The sequence below is a fragment of the Rhizopus microsporus genome (genome assembly GCF_002708625.1).
Source record: "Rhizopus microsporus ATCC 52813 unplaced genomic scaffold scaffold_1, whole genome shotgun sequence".
In the NCBI taxonomy this organism is placed as follows: Eukaryota; Fungi; Mucoromycota; class Mucoromycetes; order Mucorales; family Rhizopodaceae; genus Rhizopus; species Rhizopus microsporus.
The window spans coordinates 2,447,768-2,458,413 of NW_019671916.1; the positions used below are offsets into that span (position 1 = coordinate 2,447,768).

At 37.3% G+C, this 10,646-nt stretch overlaps 3 protein-coding genes across 3 annotated transcripts; all 3 read left to right on the forward strand.

Annotated features, from left to right (window-relative positions):
• Positions 1-5,277: 5,277 nt before the first annotated feature.
• Positions 5,278-6,214, forward strand: RHIMIDRAFT_233325 (uncharacterized protein; the record flags this gene model as incomplete). Its single annotated transcript, XM_023607934.1, has 3 exons — positions 5,278-5,473; positions 5,526-5,616; positions 5,980-6,214. The coding sequence occupies 3 exons, from the start codon at positions 5,278-5,280 to the stop codon at positions 6,212-6,214; spliced, it is 522 nt and encodes a 173-aa protein (XP_023471610.1).
• Positions 6,215-6,762: 548 nt separating this feature from the next.
• RHIMIDRAFT_233326 (uncharacterized protein) lies at positions 6,763-7,230 on the forward strand (the record flags this gene model as incomplete). The annotated part of the gene is made up of 2 exons (XM_023607935.1): positions 6,763-6,857; positions 6,981-7,230. The coding sequence occupies 2 exons, from the start codon at positions 6,763-6,765 to the stop codon at positions 7,228-7,230; spliced, it is 345 nt and encodes a 114-aa protein (XP_023471611.1).
• Positions 7,231-9,394: 2,164 nt separating this feature from the next.
• Positions 9,395-10,495, forward strand: RHIMIDRAFT_196704 (12-oxo-phytodienoic acid-like protein; the record flags this gene model as incomplete). The annotated part of the gene is made up of 1 exon (XM_023606146.1): positions 9,395-10,495. The coding sequence occupies one exon, from the start codon at positions 9,395-9,397 to the stop codon at positions 10,493-10,495; it is 1,101 nt and encodes a 366-aa protein (XP_023471612.1).
• Positions 10,496-10,646: the final 151 nt, after the last annotated feature.

The window sequence follows — 10,646 nt, forward strand, 5'->3', positions numbered from 1 at the left end:
TAGTTTGGTCTGATGAGTCCATGATTCGTATTGGAAGGGGTACTAAAGGCGCTAAATTCATCAAGTCTCCTGAGGAAGGATTGTAAGAGACACAAAATGGGCATTTCGAATTTCGAAAGAGAATCACTTATGATGCCGAATGCTTCCATGGACAAACTTCGGGACCATTGACCATCATGGGAAGAGCAATTAACAATGATCAATATGTCAATTTGCTCGCTGATTACACCATCCCTTGGCTCAGAAGATCAGTATGAAATACATGATAAAGACTTCATCTAAAAAGAGAATGGTGCTCCCGTTCATACTGCAAACTATGCCAGATGATACAAGTCGAAAACTATTAGAGCTACGTTTGCCTTTTGGCCACTCTGTAACCCTGGTTTAAATCCCGTTGAGCATATATGGGGTACCTCAAACTTCTTGTGAGTAGGCGTACAATGTATGATACAAACTTGGATCAGTTTGAATGCATCATTAGAGACGAATGATCAAAAATAAGCAAGATCTCTCTGGAGGTCATAGCTGCTTCAACGCCCGAAAGATGTACCACTGCTCTTGAAGCTAGAGGAAGAAATACAAATATTAAATATTTGATGCAAGCTGTTCTGCATAACTAATACTTAACAAAACTTCTTTAAAAAACTCTTCTACTTGAAATTTCCAAGAATTTTTAACTTTATTAGGCCTTACATTTTGCTCAGCTTCTGTTGACATCTTCAGCTTTACAATCATATCTACATGTTCATATTTCAACCCTTTATTGCTTGATACTTTAGTATACATTGAACATTTAAAAAGAAAGTGCTAGGGTTTCTTTTGTACAAACATTTGCTTTCTTCACCTCTCTCAACATCATATTCAGTATATCACTTTAGAAGAAGCATATGCTCGCAAACTCCGTTTCAGTGCTATACGCCCTAATCATATTATTTTCAGCACGAATTTTCATTGCTTCATTGCTGAACCACTGAAAACTTTAAAAAGAACATTTTTTTGTTAGAAATCATGTTCCTTGCTACATAGATACTCACTTCTTCAGGCATTCTCAAACTAAGTAATCTATTGTCCTGCTCCTTATTAGTAGATAACTGATCTTTAACTGGCTGTGCCAGCTTTCAGTGTAGTTACTTGTTTCCACTCAACACCATGCATGATAACATGGTTCTCAATTACTTTTTTCCATCGTGGAATATCAATGACAGGATGGTTATGTTCAGTAGCAGGGCTCATTTTAAAATGGCAGTTACAGTTTCAGAAATAGAAAGAATAGTAGAGCTAGAAAATGAGAAGCAAATGTAATCTTTGATTAATATTTGCTTGAATGAACGAAATATCAATGACCAACAGTTCTGTTGTACTGTATACTACTAATTTTTTTAAATCTAATTATGATATGCCGTCTTATACGGTTAAACAGTCTTTTATTTACAATTAAAGCCTCAAGTAGGCGCACGATAATAATATACCGTAGAATTTTTTTTAAAAAAAATAACGTGTTGTAATGTGCTGATGTGTTGTAAGGTTCGTATGTTTGGTTTAGCTGATATTTATAAATTTGGCGTTAAGGGTTCCCTTTGTAGTGATTACCAGATATTTAATAGATCAAATAAGTAATTGAGTAATAAAAGACAAATAAGGTAAATAAAAGTAGAAGTTTGAAAATGCTTTGACAGGTAATATAATTGTTATACCAAAATCAGAATTAAAGAAAAGAGAAAAAGGGAAAAAGGAGGCTTTTACTTTATAAAAAGATATAAAGGATTTATTAATGTTTCAATGAATAGTTCTTCTGAGAGAACCAAAAACAAAGCAGTGTTTATACTATTCAAAAAGATTATTTGAAATCAGTCATTCATGACACAGTGTCACTAGTGACTGACTTTAAAGGTGGGTAGATGACACCGCTTCTTCATCGTCATCATCACCACAATACCTTCTTCGCCCGAGGTAGATCAAAAAAGAAAGAAGAATTAGTATCTAAAAAAACCCTTATGAGATCAAGGGTAAAAAAAATTATTGAAGAAATGATGTTGGGACAAGTGTAAGATACACTAGTGAGGACAATGAGGGAGCCAATCGAGGAGCTTTTGCCCAAGGTGTGGGGCGGAGAAGGTGGACACTTCTAATGATGAAGGTTGTCAAGTTCATGAAGAAGAGTGCAAATAACTGGCCAACGGATGGTCCATGGGAGAGCGGCTTGAAAGGAGCATATGCCGTCTTATACGTTTAAGCAATCTTTTATTAAATCCAAGTGAGCACGTAGTATTTTATACTGAAATTGTCTGGGCTGGTTCAACAAGGTGGGGGTGAGAAGGTGCTGGTGGTGGAGGGGGAAAGCATACAATCTAATGGGGATGGGTAGAGGGAGATAAACTAATCATTATAATTGGTAGGCTAAGACTTGATGGTGTTTATATCATTGATGAAGAGCGATATGCTTTAGAAACAGTTAGTTCACACACTTAGTATTTGCATAATCAGCCTCAGGAGAATAATTTCGATGTAGGCTCTATGGCAGATGAAGATGCAAAAGATAGCCCAGATGTTTGCACGAAGGAGGCGTCGAGTAAACAAGCGTACACACTCTATACGGATCAGGACAAAGTTAGATTCTTTAAACTGATGTTTGAGAAAGCTATGAGTGCTTCAGCTGCTGCAAAACAATTAGGTATTCATGTTCGCACAGCCCAAAGATGGGCTCAAATGTGCAAAACAGATCCTGATAGTATTTTTATAAAGCATAAGAAAATTGGCCGCTCGCGTATACTTCAAGAAGAACACAAGCAAGTGATCTTGGAGTATATAGATGAAAATCCTTCAGTCGCCTTGGAGCAAGTAATGGAGTGATTACTTCAAAAGTTTCAGAATCTCAAAGTCTCTAAAAGCACTGTCTACAATTTTGCAAGAACTGAATGCAGCTTGTCACTCAAAAAAGCCCAATTTCAGCCTGTAGATAGGAACAGTGAAGAAAAAATTCAGCAGCGTTTTGACCGGATTCATAAGTGAGAGTGTACGGGCATGGACTTTAGAGCTAATTGTATCTTTATCAATGAGTCTGCGTTTCATATTAATTTAAAATGTAGTATGACCTGTTCAACAAAAGAATTGCCTGCTGTAGTCACAGCGCCCAAAACCCGAGCACAAACAACAACAATTTTAGGCGCGATCTCTGCTTCAGGATTAATAAAGTATAGCCTGAGATTGCCGCAGCCGCCAGCCAAGAAAGGAAAGAGAGAAGGTTATGTTGAGCTAACGAGTACAGTAACTGGTTATTATTTTAGCTTTCTGAAGGCCACAATGGATGAAATGGATCGGCACCCACATGTGAAAGGGCATTACCTTATTATGGATAACGCTCCTATCCATATATCTGAGGATATTGCTAAATATATTATATCCCGCGGTTACCGTTATGCTTATTTACCGTCATACTCCCCTGAACTTAATCCAATTGAGCAATTCTGGTCAGTTGTTAAGAGCAAAGTAAAGCGCAATAGGTTATTGGAAAAAGAGACACTGATGACGAGAATTAGTGAGACGTCTAATAACTTAAAAGCAAATGACTTCAAAGGCTTTGTTAGGCATTCATATGAATGTTTGGACAAATGCCGCAATAGAGAGCATCTTAGACCTGTCTTAAAGCATACATATTTCTATCTTATTTACATGGCTCACCTTAACCTTATCCATAGAACAGGTTTACCGTATTTCCAGTGTATCTTTATTTTTCTTATACAACAACAGTTAGCTATTTAACCTAATAGTTGATTATTCAGACAATATGTTGTGATTACCATAATGCTACGTACTACAAGCAAATGTACTGTTTGTTTTCTCCTTTATTTCTTTTTTTGTATTCAATGAAATAACAGTCTTTTAGCTACAGATACTAAAAGTCACTCAAGCTATCCATCAGATATCTTAATAATGAGTCATTTCTCTCTATTTAGTGATTCAAGAATCTTTTACATGCTTTAAAATCAAGAGGTTTAACCGGCATTCTCTGTACGATTTGGCTTTAATCATGTCGAAAGGCTTCAATCAATTGGTTTATTCTGAGAATAATATGATGTCTATCACTCTTGTTCATTATTAGTTCTAAATCTATGCTTATGCTTTTGAACACATTCATGATTCTACTCGATTTTTTGTGCTACTTACAACATTATGAGTTTCATTATAAAAAGGGCACTATTTTAGCTAAGAAATCATTCATTTCACTATCATTTCATTCTTTTTCTTTCTTAAAAAAGCGTTTAATCATCTTTTTATTTAAGTAAGTAAAAGCGTAGTTAAACTGTTAGATACAGTCTGTAACTAATAATACATCTAATAGATACACCTCTTTGGGTCTTTATTTTCTAAAATCAATCTTTATATTTTTAAACCTACGCATCAAGCACTTCCAGTAAGTAAAAGCTTATCTAAACGATTAGATACATTGTTATCTAACAATATATCTTGTAGGTTCACGTCTATCATTTTTCTAGTTCTTTATATCAATCTTTTTATAAACATATATATTCATTTAACTAGAAGTAAGTAAAATTCTTTTTTAAGCTATTAGAGACAATCTTTAACTAACCATATATATATTCAACAGGCATCTCACCATGGATGAAGCCTCCGTTACAAGCTCCTTCCATGCATTGGCTATGAGTACTTCTAGTTCCCTCGCACCCGGCGATCGTATTTTGGCTGTTAAATTCTCTGTTGATGGCATTGGTTGGAATGATCTCCATCATAAAACACTCGAAAGCTTCGTCGAACGTGTACACACCGCTACCATGCACGCCTATTCTTTCTCAAAATTCATCTTTTTTCGGGTGCTGCAAGGCATGAATTTCAGAATACAAGAATATATCAACAAGATTTTTTTTTTAAAGAAGTATGGTCCTCATTGGTCGATTACTCAAGAGGCCGAACTTGTACTCAATGCATCGTTCGCTCTCATGCCGTAATCGATCAGTACTTGGATGACTACCTTACAATCACCAACTACCAGAGGCCCATCTTCGTATATGCTCAGCAATCTACTATAGTCGAAGGCGCCAAATCTACACAGCTTACGCCAACAACGTTCACCCTAGATTGGGTTAGCGCCTTCGACGTGCCGTCAACACTTTACTTCGTATACGGCAGCGAACAACAGATTTGAGATAAGATCTGCCTGAACAAGGTATGGATGATGATGAAATCAAGCACCGCATACGTCAAGACATCATTCTACCAGCGCAGGCATCCAAACAGGCTATTTCGCAGTAACCTATATATATGGAACAGTTCCCTCAAGAACCTAGTTATATAGACGCTCTTGAAGCTCTTTCGCCTGTTTTTTATGCTTATGGAAGGGGCTACAACTTTGGCGAGCAGGGACTTTATTATGATATCAAGCGTAACCCTGTCAATCACTTTAAGGCCGTCTATCAACTTTCTCGTCTCTTTGAACATCGTCGTTTGCCCGTCTTCAGTTGTTTTCCTCTCTAGCGCTCATGGTCTCCTTGTTACGTTACCATCGACAGCAAGATTCTCTGCCAAAACATCTTGGGAATTCCATGGTCTAATGTGCTATAATATCAAGTCTAAACGCCAAGTAACACCGTCCAGAAATGGGTATCAAGGTACATCAATGATGTCAAGAGATTGTTGATATAATATGACATGTATTAAAAGAAAATTTGATGAATGTAGTGATCAACGTATTAAACTTTTTTTTTCAAGGACCCACCACGCGACTGGATAACCTCTTTAGGTTTTGGTGAAAGGGTATTGCGTGAAGCGGTGAAAGAGAAAAATGACGTATATATGCACTGAACATGGATCTCCTGATCGTTTCATAGAAGGTTCTATTGTACACAACTATCTGTCGCAAATGCTTATATCAATTTTTAGTAAAGACGGTCGCTTTTAGATTAAATAGTAATATAATAAAACCAAAAATGAAAAAATACAACGTATTGATAGGAATTTATATAGAGCGAACGGAGAGCTTCAAAAAGATTCAAAGTTTAAGCCGGATTTCGTGGCCTATTCCATATCGATTAATGTGAAGCGTGTCCTGGTGCTTGACGAGTTCAAAAAACCCCCCAATTACTCGGCAAGCAAATGCGAACAATCTACAATGAACTTGTTATGTACCGAGCTCCAAATCTCGTTGCCTGTGGCATCATTTGTCAAAGAGATGACCTATTCACCTACTACATGGATATAATATCTCCTAAGCTATATAGGATGATCAAGGTCTCAAAGGTGAAGTTATTTAGAAATGTGGAATAATTACATTTCCTCCCGCACATCGTTTTCAGTATTATATAATTGAAAGTAAGAATGGATTTAATAATAATCAAACAGTGCATCTTGAACTAACTTTTCTGTGTTGTTTAAACAGAATATTGCCTTAGAAACTACTACGAAAGCAGAATCGCCTATAATTGAAGCTGTAGAAAACAATCGCCGAAATCCACCAATGCCGCCAACAACATGGCTTTCTTTAGAAAGTCATCATCTTTGTCGAAAAAGAAAAAGAAAAAGACTATCGAATGAATAACCGTATGCTTCCATAGTAACTCGCCCTCTTCTTCTGTATTAAAAACTATATAGGTCATTCAATTTAAATAAAATCACAAAACACTTTACATTGTACAGATGATAGCATGGCAGCTCTCTTTCTTTCTGAGTATTATTTTTGTTTGATCATGATATTTTTTAGGATAATCGAGCCTAAAGCTAGAAAATCGGGTCTAGCAAATATCAAAACTTATGTCCCGTTTGAGCATTGAAGACATTTGTCCAGCGTACCAAGAACTTTACAGCTTCATTGGAGGAGGAGCGCATATTGTTTCTAGCTTACTTAGGTAATGACAGTACATCCGCAAAATCGATTCAACCTAAGACAGTCAGTAGGTGGCTGGAAGGCATAATGCAAGTTTCGGAGATCAACACAAATAAGTTCAAGGCACATTCTTTGCGATTCGTAGCAAACACGAAGGCAGTAAACCTGCACGCGAACTGGAGTTTGACAAGCAACACCTTCGAAGACTATTACTACCGGCCAAGGAATTAGCACAGACGTGGGCCCGATATAGTCAACACTGTATTTGGAAAAGTTACCAAGAACATAACCACATTCGAGGTTGGAGTGGAGGCAACGCTATTGTGGGTTGTGCCTACCACAATAGCTATGTTGCCAAAACGAAGACTAAGGATGTAGTGACTCCCCTCCCATAGTACAAAAGACTCTTTTGAAGCCCATCTCTGCCACCAGTTCTCCAAACCACAGTGAATGCACGCATAGAAAGTTGTAAAGGGAACAATAAGAATTTTTATTTTCATATTTATATTACTGAGAATAAAGCGCGGCTAGAAAGCCTATAACTACATCCTTAGTCTTTGTTTCGGCAACATAGCCATTCAGAGGCTGTGAAATCTAAAAGTAACTCTATACAATTTAGTTTTCTGAAGCTTCAATCGTAAATTCAACGTATTCCTCTAATGGAATTTCACACCATTGAAATCCAAGCAACTGGCTGTGATCACCAAAGCATTGAAGGATTGGAAAGGCTCGATTAATCTAATAAGTGTGCTCGTACTTTGGCTGATAGTATGGATTACGATGACATTTGCTGGAAAAGTCGATTAAAACGAATTTTACAATTTTGGAAAGCGTTTTGTCGTGGTCCGTTATGTCGTTTGGCATTGTGTAAGTCCAAAGAAAATGTGGTAGTTCTTTCAATACTATATTCCAAGCCTGCTTTAGCATGTTGAATGCTGTGGTGTATTCTTTCAGTAATGTCTTATTCACTTGATCAATGATATTCTATCTTGCGAGGTTTTTCTGTTCTGTTGATAAATAAATATTCGAAGAATTAACTACGTTTATAATATGCAAACACTTGGTGCACTCAAAAATAAATCAATATTACGGGCGTTGCCTCTATCCACTACTTATGGTGTCGCCCAGCAAAGCTTTTCAACGTGTAGCGTCAAGCTAAACATGAGTTTATGAAATTACCATCTTGAATTGTCTCTTTTCAAGAAGAAAGAGCTAAAAAAGAAATGTTATTTTAGTTTTATGTTGTCAGTTTGATCAACGAAGAACCAAGACCAATCACTTGTAATTATGATAAATTCAAATTTTATATCAGAGAGAGTAAGCTGGATAGCCTTAGGTTAGACAATGTGAAGTTATACTGTATTTCCAAAAAATAATGACGCTGCTATTGAGACTGAATGTCGTGCTTTCCAAATTTAGATGTCGTATTGAAACCGTTGTAATGTTATCAGAGTAATAACAAATACAAAAAGAATATGGCTCACTATCCCATTTGACAGCAATATTAACAGGTGGGCTGTCTTGGAGTTGAAACTAACCTAATATTAGAAATCGCCCTCTTTAGTTTCCTTGTAAAACCAGAAGAACATGTAGTCATATTTGGTAATACATATTCTTGAATGGTCACGGAGCAGATTGCTTCTATTTGACATGATTTCTTTATCCTAGGTACTTGATCCTGAAACTTGTTTGAAAGAAAAACATATAAAAACCCATTTTAATTGAGTCCTTTTTTTGCTTCTTTACAGCAGTTATCAAGTGTCCCTCTGAGTGTTCAAAGATTCACCAGTCAAAACTAGCCTGTCCTCATGGTTTTTGCTCTGACTCGCTTGTCCCGCCCTCTTTGCTCTCTGGCTTGTACCTGGAGCGTTCCCCAATTTCCTCTTCTGACGCCCTGGGTTCCCTCTGTCCTCCGTTCCTTTTTTTGTTTTAACTTTCCTGGGTAGTTATCGCTACCCTCCCCAGAATGCACCTTGGTGGTAAGTAAAGCTAATATTAGGATATGTGCTCTAATACTAACATACTTTTTCTTTCTTTTTCTACATATACTCATTATCTCTCTCTCTCTTTTGACATGATGTCGTTTTATTCAAACGTATTTTTTTGTCGTCTTTTTACGTAAATAATTCTTTTATTTTACGACAATGTTTTATAAAATTAACGTCAATAATTAATAAAAAATACAGTAAAGTGACAACATAGGTAGCGCCCCAAGGAAGCGTTCATAGCATTAGTTTATTTTTGAGTGCATTTTTGAGTGCACCAAGCGTTTACCAATATTAAATAAACCCCGCTATTTTAAACGAGATGCAACATGAAAAAAGGGATTAATAATTTTGCTGAACGAATTAATAATGTGGCAATCAAAGATACTCGAAGGTACGTAAGCGATTAGTTCAAAAAGGAAAGAATGGCACGCTTTCCTTTTCGGGACTCAGTTTCCTCTCTAAGCCTAAACTATTTTTCCATGCTGAATAATACACAAGTTACATATAAAAGGGTCCAATTTTTCTTTTTTAGTCTCATTTTATCATTAAACACACTCAATTCATCTCTACAATGACTATTCAATCTCTCTTCAACCCAATCAAGATCGGAAGACATGTACTTCAACATCGTGTTGTCTTGGCTCCCTTAACTCGTACAAGAGCTACTCTCGAAGCTGTCCCTAATGATCTTCTTGTTGAATATTACAAACAAAGAGCAAGCAACGGCGGCCTCTTGATCACAGAGGCTACCTCCATTGATCCTTTAGCAGGTGGATACATTCAAGCGCCCGGTATTTTCAACAAGGAACAAATCGAAGGCTGGAAAAAAGTGACAGATGCTGTTCACGAAAAGGGTGCTATCATTTACTTACAACTGTGGCACATTGGACGTGCTGGCTCTCGCAAATTGAATCCCAATGGTGAACAGCCTGTTTCTGCCTCCGACATCCCTATTAAAGGCATCAACTACTTTGCTGGCGGCAGCGAACACGAAGTACCACACGCCTTAACTGTACCTGAGATCAAAGAATGGGTCCAAAAGTACCGCCAAGCTGCCTTGAACGCAATTGAAGCTGGTTTTGATGGTGTCGAGATCCATGGTGCTAATGGTTACCTCGTTGATCAATTCATCAATTCCAACAGCAACAAGCGTACTGACGAATATGGTGGAAGTATCGAGAACCGTGCTCGCTTTGCTCTCGAAGTGGTTGATGCTGTCGCTGACGCTGTTGGTGATGACCGTACCGCCATCCGTTTCTCACCTGGTGGGTCTTTCCAAGATATGGGAGATGAGACCGTTGTCGAAACCTGGAGCTACTTGACCTCTCAACTTCAAAAGAACCATCCTGACTTGGCCTACCTTCATTTTATCCAAGCTCGTGCCAACCTCCAAGATAATGAAGATACACTTATTGAAGATACATTAGAACCTTATCGCAAGATCTGGAAGGGCCCTTTTATGGCCTCTAATGGTTACTCCACTGCTCCCAAAAAAGCTATCGATTACGCTCAAAAGCATGGAAGCCTGATCTCTTTTGGTCGTGCTTTCATTGCAAACCCTGATCTTCCTGAACGCCTTCGTAACAATTGGCCATTGAACAAGTATGACAGATCCACCTTTTACACTCATGGTCCTGAAGGCTACATAGACTATCCTTTCTACAAGGCTTAACTTCTTTTACATATACACATTGCATTAGACTCCATCATTCTACTTTCAATCATTCTATGAATCTTGTAATAATAAAAATACCCTATACGGCTTTAAATTATATGGTCATGTCTTTATCTTCTACGTTGTCTCTTAGAAAGTCTTTAAAGAA